This window comes from Triticum dicoccoides, chromosome 5B (assembly GCF_002162155.2).
Source record: "Triticum dicoccoides isolate Atlit2015 ecotype Zavitan chromosome 5B, WEW_v2.0, whole genome shotgun sequence".
Classification (NCBI taxonomy): Eukaryota; Viridiplantae; Streptophyta; class Magnoliopsida; order Poales; family Poaceae; genus Triticum; species Triticum dicoccoides.
In genome coordinates, this window is record NC_041389.1 from 310,151,644 (window position 1) to 310,162,143 (window position 10,500).

At 46.2% G+C, this 10,500-nt stretch overlaps 1 protein-coding gene and 1 long non-coding RNA gene across 3 annotated transcripts; one reads left to right on the forward strand and one right to left on the reverse strand.

Moving 5' to 3' along the window:
• Positions 1-296: 296 nt before the first annotated feature.
• LOC119308626 lies at positions 297-7,795 on the reverse strand. Of its 2 annotated transcripts, none has more exons than XR_005150212.1 (2): positions 7,617-7,795; positions 297-781 (listed from the first exon to the last, which is right to left on the reverse strand). It is a non-coding gene; the product is annotated as an uncharacterized LOC119308626 (long non-coding RNA). The 2 variants fall into 2 exon arrangements; XR_005150213.1 differs by lacking the exon at positions 297-781 and adding an exon at positions 5,339-5,838.
• LOC119308625 (HSP-interacting protein-like) lies at positions 788-4,589 on the forward strand. Its single transcript, XM_037584754.1, has 2 exons — positions 788-3,566; positions 4,271-4,589. Exons 1-2 carry the CDS (start codon positions 917-919, stop codon positions 4,426-4,428), a joined length of 2,808 nt encoding a protein of 935 aa, XP_037440651.1. The 5' UTR covers positions 788-916; the 3' UTR covers positions 4,429-4,589.
• Positions 7,796-10,500: the final 2,705 nt, after the last annotated feature.

A 10,500-nucleotide genomic window follows, 5' to 3' on the forward strand; every position in this document is an offset into this window, starting at 1 on the left:
TCACATCTAGATGTGACATAGTCGGACGGAAAGAAAATATCACTCGTCATTTTCTCGGATGTTGCTTCCATGCACATACTGTGCTTTCATGTCGATTTTACTCTCGACCAATCTACGGCTAGTGAGGCAAGTAGAAGAGTCTTAACATTTGCCTACATTCTGATCTGAAACCTTTTCTTGGATGTTTACGTTGCTCCAGTAAACATGTGCAGCAGAAATCAGGAAGAAATAGGAAGTGCCAAGTGGGCTTATAGCCATTCTTATCTTAGATAAATTAGTCTTAGAAAGTGCTAAAATTAGTAAAAATGGTTTTGATGCGCACGTAGTCACTATGCTAACCACAGAGGCCATAAGTCAAATATAGCTGACGAACTTCAAACCTTTCAGAGACGACCCAAAAAAAGGAACATGCATGCCATGGTTCCTGATGCTACCCAAAAAGTGTGTGGCTTCCCTTCTGCTCGCACCCCGCCCATCCAACCCTTTGCTCCATTTCGTGTCATGCTCCCTCATGCTTTGCTTTCCCCTTTGCCCCATTCTTCCTCCTTCAAGCATTTTCCCCTTCTCCTTGCATTTACTTTCTTGCCAAATTTAGGACAGCCCCCACCAGTTCCTCCTCCATCTGATGCATCATTCTATCCTGTGTGTTCCCAATGGAGTTGCCAGGGTAGGGTGAGGTGTCCATTTGCACGGGGAAGAGGGAGGAGCGAATCCTTGTTGCTCGATCTCTCTTTCCCGTATTCCTCGACTTCATTCTTCGTTATCATCGCGGCTACTTCATCTGAAAGGAGGAGCAAAAGATCCTTTTGTTGATCCAGGAAGAAAAGAAAAAGGTGGCGCAAGAACAGCTTGCTTGTGTAATTCAAATGGCTCTTCCTTGATTTGGGGAAAAGGGAAGGCTTGTAAATTCTGAAGCATGGAGGAGATGCCAAACGAGAAGAAACAAAGTGAATCTGGATCAATTAATTGCGCACCTAGTTCAAGCAGCAGCCAGGACATTCCCAATTCACTGGTGAATAAAGATGAAGACCTCGCTATTGGGGTGGTAACAGAGTTAAAGAAGGAGGGGACGCCCATTGAACAGAAGGAGGAAAGGGCGTCAACGGTTATCGACTTGAAGGAGGAGGGTACAGCCACCCAACTGAAGGAGGAAGGGGCTTCCAAGGAGGATGAGGCAGCTGTTGACTCCAAGGAAGAGGGGGCGAAAACCGAATTGGAGGAAAAGATGATGTTATCCCAGAAGAGAGACTATGAGAAGGCTATCGAACTTAAGGGAGAGGGGACAAAGCTATTCCAGAAGCGGGATTATGAGGGGGCGGCCCTTGAGTTTGATAAGGCAATAAAGCTCTTGCCAAAGGGGCACGATGATATCGCCTTCCTCCACTGCAATATTGCTGCATGTTACATGCACATGAAACCTGAGAGTTATGAACGAGCTGTTGACGAGTGCAATGCAGCACTGGAAGCATCGCCGAAGTATACAAATGCATTGCTGAAAAGGGCACGATGCTTTGAAGCATTGGATAGGCTGGATCTGGCTTGTGAGGATGTGCAGAAGGTGCTGAGCTTGGAACCAAACAATGTCACTGCATTGGAACTCTACGAGAGCCTTAGGGAGGAGATGGAGACAGAAAATTTGTTGGAGAATCAGGTTGTGTCACCGGTAGAGCCTAAGGCCGGTTTTTCAAAAGAGAAGATCCAGAGGAAAGTATCTCGCAGATTTAGAAACAATTCCATAGTTGAGGAGGTGTGGTTGATTCACGATGACGATGAGCAAGAGAATGATGAAGATGGCAACGAAGAAGAGTGCAGTGAAGAAAACCACATGGAGAATGATTTAAGCAATGAAGGAAATGATACCCGGGAGATGCCATCGAGACATAATCATGACGAGGATAAAAGAAACACGGAAAAGAACCAGGTGAAGCATGGTCAGCACAAACTAGGAGCAGATGATGAAGGCCAACGACTGCAGCATGCTCCGTGGGATGCGGAACAAATGCACCACAAAGAAACAGAGAGTCAAAATAAGCATGAAAAGCCCCTCAAAGAGATAAAGGTGAGAAGTGGTCAGGATCAGCAGGTAATGCATACAAAGCAGAATCAAGTCGCCGATATGGATGTGCGTCAAAAGCAAATTGAGGATGTACCAACCACTAGCCGTAGTAACCAAGAAATTCACACTGAGATGTATGAAAGGTTTATCAATGGCAACCAAGCAAGACGCTCCTTACAGCGGCATACTAGTCGTGGCGGGGATAAGCAGGAAAAGCAAACTTCAGTTAAACTAGCAAGTCCTGGGGGAGATGAGCACCAAAAACAGAAACGCGCATATGCTGCTGATGGAGAAACAAAGACTGTAAAGTTTGTTATGGGAGATGACATAAGGATTGCACTTGTTCCAGAAGACTGTAGTCTACGGCAAGCGATAAACGTAGCTCGCTGCAAGTACAGTCCGCACCTGAAGGCAATGCTTCTTAAGTTTCAGGACATAGAGGGTGACTTGGTGACCATTACATCAACTGAGGAACTAAGGTGGGTTGAGGATCTTAAGCAAGGACCCGCTCGACTGTACATAAAAGAAGTAAGTCCTGAGCGCGAGATCACCAAGGACATCGTCATGCCCAATATTTCTACGGCAACGCTGGAAAGAAAGCATAGCATCTCTGAGTGCGGAAGCGCTAGACACCCAGCAGAAGACAAGAGCTCATCATATGCTGATGACTGGATGGTGCAGTTCGCTCGTCTATTCAAGAACCATGTTGGTTTTGATTCTGATGCATTAGTGGATCTCCGTGACCTCGGTACGCGGCTGTGCATCGAGGCAATGGAAGACACCATCACAAGCGAAGAAGCCCAGGAGATATTTCATGCGGCAGAGGCAAAATTTCAGGAAATGGCAGCTTTAGCGTTGTTTAACTGGGGCAACATACACATGTCTCGCGCAAAGAAACGACTATCTTTATCAGAGGATGCTTCAAAGGAGTCTGTACTTTCCCAGGTCAAAACCGCATACGAACTGGCATGCGCTGAATACGTCAAAGCTGGAAAGAAGTTTGAAGATACTGTGGATGTAAAGCCAGACTTTTATGAAGGCCTTATTGCGCTTGGAAATCAACAGTTTGAGCAAGCAAAGCTGTCTTGGCGTTATGGAGATGCTTGTAAGGTAGACATGCGAACTGAAGTACTAGAGCTATTCAATCGTGCTGAGGATAACATGGAAAAAGGAATGGAGATGTGGGAGGGGATAGAATACTTGCGACTAAAAGGGTTGTCTAAATCAAAAAAGGAGAAAATCCTACTGGATAAGTTGGGATTGGATGGGCACCAAAAAGATTTAACAGCAGATGAAGCGTTTGAGCAAGCTTCAAATATGCGATCACAGCTAAACATTTCATGGGCTACCATTCTTTATGAGCGATCAGTAGTAGAATTCCAGTTAGGTCTTGCTAGCTGGGAGGAGAGTCTCACCGAAGCAATTGAGAAATTTAAGACCGGTGGAGCTTCGCTGGCAGATATCAGTGTAATGATAAAGAACCATTGTGCGAATGAGAAAACTCAAGAAGGTATGATGTAATCGTGTGACCTTTTTCTGTAATTTTTTGTTCCTCTGTTGCTAAATCATCAATACCAAAACTTGTATATGTACACCATGTATGTTAATAATTTCATGCTTCTTATAATGGTTATTCTGGGAAATGTAAGCTTCTGCATGCCGTTCAAGTTTTACTACCTCATTCATTGAGAAAGACAATCTAAACCCTAACATAGGGAGCCATCTTCGAATATTTTTAGTGGACCACTAGTGTTAACCAAAATTGGTGGATGGCTATTTGTAATAGTAGAAAAAAAAGACTACGACACATTTCCAAATATCCAACTTATATAGACTTGTATGTTATCGCGAAGAAACACAAACATTAGGATCTGCCATAGTCAGTGTGTAGCTTGCCACTATCCAAAGACAATTGGTTTCATCAGCGGATAGTAAGGTATGTCCACAACAACTGTCATGCTACAATTTGTAATAATAGATTCCGGAAACAACTTCAGTATTACTTCAGAAATGTTTATGGACAAGAAAATCAGATATCATTAATTTGTCTTGGTCATGTTATGCCTTACAAATAGCAAAAATTACATTTAATCCTGGTGCTAATTGTTACATTTTAACTTAACTAATCTGCTATGCTAGAAGTTCGAATTTTAGATCCTCTTAACTACATTCAAGGGCATATAAGTTGTTAAGATTTTTCTCTTCGTTATTCAGGATTGAGCTTCAAGATTGATGAGATAGTTCAAGCATGGAACGAAATGTACGATGCTAAAAAGTTGGAAAATGGTAGTTCTTCTTTCCGTCTTGAACCTTTATTTCGAAGACAGCCTTCGAAGCTGCATAATGTACTAGAGCACATAAAGTACACATGAGCTTGTATTTAACATAGGACTTGATGCTGTCGACATGGATACGAATGTTGATACTAATTGAAAAGGTAATTTCATTCTTTAATGAGATGTATTATTAAGGTTATTCCAAGATATCTATTTGATTTAATACACTAGTCCTAGAAAAGTAACCGCGGCAACTTTTTCACCATGCGGAATCATTAAATATAAACCATAATAATGACTGGATATATATATATAGGGAAAATCCATCCTACCATAATGATATAACGAAATGAAGTGTTGTGGGCACTGGGGCCACATTTCACTCTAATACTCCAACCCTTTCCAATCAAGCATCTTCCCCTCTAGACTTCCTCGCTAAGCAGCAATGATGCTGAAAGAAACTCGATGGTCATGCCGGGGACCCTGGAGAACCGTCTCTGAAGAGTTCTAGCATCCACTAGCACTGGAGGTGGTGGCATCTAGATCAGGGCATCGCCCCTGGGATAGGAATAGGATGACAACAGTGTGTGGCCGAAAAGGAGCAACATGTACATCTCCTTTAGTCATTAGACCCATTGATGGTGACAGCATGGCAAGGGCGGAGATGCTTTGAGGAGGCCACTAGCTACCTCAGTTTTTCATTGTTCAGGCCTGTCAACAGAGCAGAGCAGTGGACAGCTTTCATAGTTTGGATTGTAATGTTGAAGGTTAAATGTTCAGGGCTAAAAACCGGACTTCTGCAAGAAGAGCTGAAAAGAAGATGGTGTTTTCTATATTGTCGCAAAATAATGTATTATAGAGATGTTCTGCTTTTACTGTTAGTGGAATCGGTTCTTACACTGATTATAGTTCCTCTGTTGCTGAAGAGGATGCTCTATATAGATGACCAAAGAAACAAAGCTTTTTCCCAAGGTTGATAACCAGAATTGAGCAATGGGTATTAGAATAAAAAAGTTATATGTTTGGTTCATCAATTATTGCCGCGGGTTCAAATTGCAACCCAATTTCAATGATGTTTATTTTGCAAGTCCAACCCTCAATACCGTAACATTGTACCCTTTGCCCCAACAGAAGGGTAGCTTTGAGCTGAGGTGGACTTTGGCTAAGTGATGTGGCAGCCACATCAGCTCTCCACATCCAAAATAAAAAAACACCATTACAAGATTTTTTATTGGCCCTACGTGGCATCCCTCCCGTACCTTATTATCTCCCCTTACTCGTCTCTCTCCCTTGTCTCGGCAAGTGGAAACATATGCGATGGATGTAGTGGCATCTCCTCTTCTTCATTACACACTCTAGCATCCCTCAGCCGCTTGCTTTCTCATTCACCCTAGGAAACATTTGTTCAGCATGGTACTCCCGGAAGATGTCACTTGGTGGCAGAAGCATCACTGAGCGGATACTCCACTCTAAGACCCCAAGGGTGTCACTTGGTGGTACCCGGATCTGCAAGATGAGAAATTTCACATCACCTCCTGGCTATGCCAGCCACTTCCTGGTTATCTATCTCCAGTGAGGGACTGTCCACCTACGCCTGCCAATGCTATGGAGGTATGAATTGATGAATAACACCATGTCCAATACCTAGAGCAGCCTGGTGGGTGATGTCAATGTGTTATTCTGTTAGTATTATTTTGATTATTGGAGAAACTTGAGTTCTCAGCATATCTTTTCCATATGTTACAGGCTCTGTCAACTCATCTTGTATCTATCAATTTCTTTATGTGTTTTGTGAGCACACCAAGCCATATGCATGCTCAAATACGAAATTATCTTGACATGTTCTGCAGGCTGTTGACTGTTCCGAACTGTCTATATTCATGAACTGAAACAAATGATATTTCCAATTCAAACTACAAGAGGTGTTCAGGATACACTTTGCAAAGCTTACAAGATAGTATTTCACAAGCTGCAGCTCTATTTTACAGATGCAAGAGACCCAACTTCGCATTATTAGATACATAGTTAATCTCAACAGTTGTAGACATATAAGAGTTAAAGTTCAGTGTGAAAGTTTATAGTTTTGGAATGATCGAATGGTATGTACTTTATTAGAAGGATTTGGCATATGTACTCTGCTGAAAATAGAGTAACAGTTCACATCCACTATTTGTGTGCATGAACAATACTGGGTTAGCAGCACAGATGGAACCTTTTTTTCTCGAGAAAACGCAAAGGATTTGCGCTTCATTGCATTGCACAGATGGAACCTGACAATAGATTAGGGATATGATTAGATAAGTTTCTCTCTATTAGAAATATGCTTCCTTAGATTTAGAGATCGATTCTTAGTGGTTAATTATTATCCCCAAATTGCGATTTTCAGCTATGGTCTCTTCTTTGGTACATATCATAGATCCGTTCGGTCCTCCTTAGCCTGGTGTTATTTTACTTCTAATAACTTGCTTCAATGGAATTTCACTCCAGCTACAAACTATCATGCACTGCACATATGCAGAAAGGAGAAAGGCACTCCTATTGATGATTTTTTTAACATTTATTGTACAAGAGAACTGCGTAATTTTGAAGGATTCATGGAGCCAGAGGCACTCAACTTAATGAACAACCATCCGATCCTACTCTACTAGAAGAGTTCTGCATTTTTTTTCAGTTATATGAAATATTCATTCATATATCCCGGTTACCTACAACTGCACATGCATCTTAGGATGCAGAGGCCAGGGGTAATAAAAGCTTCCATTTCTAAAAGATAACTCAAAGCTGCACATTACTCATTGTAAAATTCAACTCCAGGAAGTGTGCTAACTTGAGGTCATATAGAGTAAGGTGGAGACAATAAGATTTATTTATTTTACTTTGTGGGAAATGACCCTGTATGTTTCACGAGAGCTACAAGGATACAATACAGACGAATGATGACTCATGAATGATTAACTAATTACTCAAAGAGGAACAAGAGAAGAGTTAAGTATAAGCTCAGAACCTCAAGAGAGGCCAAAGCAATCCTACTAACGACAGAACAACTGGAGGGCACAACAAATTGAGATCAGCGAGGCTACTCCCCTTCCTACTTATATACTCCCACCATCCCAAAATAAGTGTCTTAACTTTGTACTAACTTTAGTACAAAGTTGAACTAAACTTGAGACACTTATTTTGGGAAGGAGGGAGTAGTATTCAACTGGATGCGCACCAGTTTCTAGCACTCGCATACACAAGCAAACCTGATCCTATACACAAGAGCGCAAGGGTTTGACGGTAACCTGGGATCTGAGGAGTGAAGAGAGAGTGGCCGAGTGTTGCGTCCCTCTTCTCGATCTATTCCACCATGGATCTGGATACAAGGTCTTTGGGAGGAATTGGGAAAGGGAGTTAGTCTTGGAGAGGGAGATGGGGTTCGAGAGGGATCTGTAAGCATGTCACCAGTTAATGGTAACATGCGCCCCTCTCTGGACCGCCGGATCGAGAATCAACGGACAAATCTCGAATAAACAGTGTTGGATCTACATTGTTTGGTCTACAGTACCCCTCTACAGTGTTCTCAGCTACAGTACCATCCACAGTGTTTCTCCGCTGCAGTATTTAATCTGGACCGCCCCCCTGTATCCAACGGCTGCCTGCCCGCATGTTACGGCGTGACTACCTATGGGCATGTCACCGGATCCCTGTCCGTTCAAGAGTGGGAGGAAGGGGAGAAATGAACACAACTGATTAGAGCATCTGCAATAGTTACAAAGGATTAGACATCTCTACGATTAAAACAGATTAGACGTCGTTTTTGTTCGACCTATAGTTCGACCTCATTTCTTGCGTGAGATCCACCCCTCGTACTCCCGCACAGAAATCGCAACAAATACCTGGCGTTCGAACCCGGCGAAACCTGGAACCCCACGTCCACCACGCCCTCCACCTTCTCCCCCACCTGCCTATTCGTCTCCATACCCTTTCTTCCTAAGAGCATCTACAACCGGACTTAGCAAATCCGGCCCATCAAACGACGCACCTGCGGGAACTGATCAGATACCTCTCAAAGTTTCACAGTTGCAGCCGGACATCTCATACTAGATTCTCAAATCCATGCAAAGACATGCAAACTAAAATAAACCTACGTACTATGTCGATCACCTATCTACTCATCGTCGGAGGTGTCGACGATCTCCGTGCCCGGCTCCGGCAGCATGGTCGGCAGATGCAGCTCCGGCTCCTTCGGCGCCTCCGGCTGCTCCGCTACGGCCTCCTCTGCCTCTATCTTAGCGTCGAGTTCGGCAAAGAGCGCGTCGGACTTCGCCTGCTCCTGCTGGAGGAACACCCGGTTGACCTCCGCATAGGCCTCATCCTGGATGGACTCCATGATGGCCTGCTGCTCCGCCATCTCCTCTGACTGGCGGACAACGAACTCCGCCTCCGCCTGCTCCATGTTGAAGCCCGACATCTGCTACTTCAGCTGCTCCGCCTCCTCGAGCCATCTCCTCCTCCTCCTCCTCCCCCTCTTCCCCCGACCATTCCACCTTCGACTCAGGTGAGTCCGGAGGCAGCCCGACAGCGATGGGTGCGGCGCGCGCGGCTTGCCTCGCCCGGATCTGCTGCTGGATCTCGGCGCGGAGCTCCGACGTCAGCATGGCATAGTACGTGATCTTGCTTCTGAACCATGGCGGAGTGCTAGAGCATGGGCAGAGCGTCGGGCCGGGGGAAGAGCGCCGGAGTGGGAGAGGGAGGAGGTGGATGGGGACTGGCGACACGGAGAGGGAAAGGTGGATGGGTTAGGGTTGCGAGACGCCGACCGGCTTAAATAGCCGGATTTGGTCTTGGGTGGTGAGCCGGAGTGGCGCCACGCGGCGTTCACACCGCAGCGATGGACACGATATCCGTCGGACTGTCGAGTTTTTGGGCGTTTTCTCGTGGGATCCTGCCGTCAAACCGACGTGGCGGGCCTGCCCGGACTCCCCCATATCCGCCCCATATTTTGGGCTAGATATGGGGGGTGCCGGTCAGCCCGGGCGTTTGAGGCCCGTTTAAGGAGCCCGTCTGGGTCAGAGAAACATGACTGGACACTGATCGGGTGGCCCGCCCGGGCGTATGAGGCGGGTTTGAGAGGTTCGACTATAGATGCTCTAACCCAAACCACCCCCACGCCCCTCCTCCCACCGCAGGTTTCGTTGCCTCATCCACCCCGCTTGCATATGCAGGCGGCGTAAATCAGCATCGCCCAACCACACCCCTAGCAACCGCCACAGTGGGGCGTGATCTCACTGTCCACACCGACGAACAAGTAAAGCGCAATGTCCTTGCTGTAGATGTTGGGCCAACCGTTACCACCCCAGTCAATCGGGTATGGGTAGGCATGAGGCAGTAGCCCCCGGCACAGCAGCCCAGCCTCGACATCCCCATTGGCCTTGCTGCCTGTCCCCCATTCCAGGAGACAGTGGGGGCACAGTCCAAGATCGGTGAGGGCGACAAGCGAGTTGGTGGTGATGGGGAACAATGCATGGAAAACAATTTTTTTCTACGGAACATCCAAGATCTATTCTATGGAGATGCTAGCAACAAGAGGGGGAGTGTCTACATACACTTGTAGACCGAAAGTGTTAACGATCTAGAGATCATGGTAGGCGTAGTCGTACTCCCTTGTGATCCAAGCACCGAACGGGCGACAGCTCTAGGATGTGCACACATATGTCTTGGTGCAATTGAGGATGGAGAGGTAGATGGGATCTAAGCCAACACGATGGCGTGGTGGTGGTACGGTGGTGGCAGCAAAACTGCAGTAGGGCTTCGCCAAGTGTCTGCGCAAGGAGATGGAGAGGTTGGAAGAGACGGCGACCAAGTGTGAAAAGGTGCAGCCCCCCATGCACCTTCCCACTATATATAGGGGTGAGGGATGGGGCGGCTAGCCCTAGCCCCTCCTCCAAGGCAGGGGCAGCGGCCCAAGGGGGGTGGCTTTCCCCCCCAAGATAGGGGGCGCACGCAGCCCAAGGGGCTGGTGCACCCCGCCCTACTGTCCATGTGGCCCTTCTGGGCTAGTTGGTCCCTCTGATGGACCCCCGGAACCCTTTGGTGCCCCTCGGTACACTCCAGGTGGACCCCTGGACATTTTTGGAACCCCGAATGAAACTTCCCATACATAAATCTTTACCTCCAGACTATTCC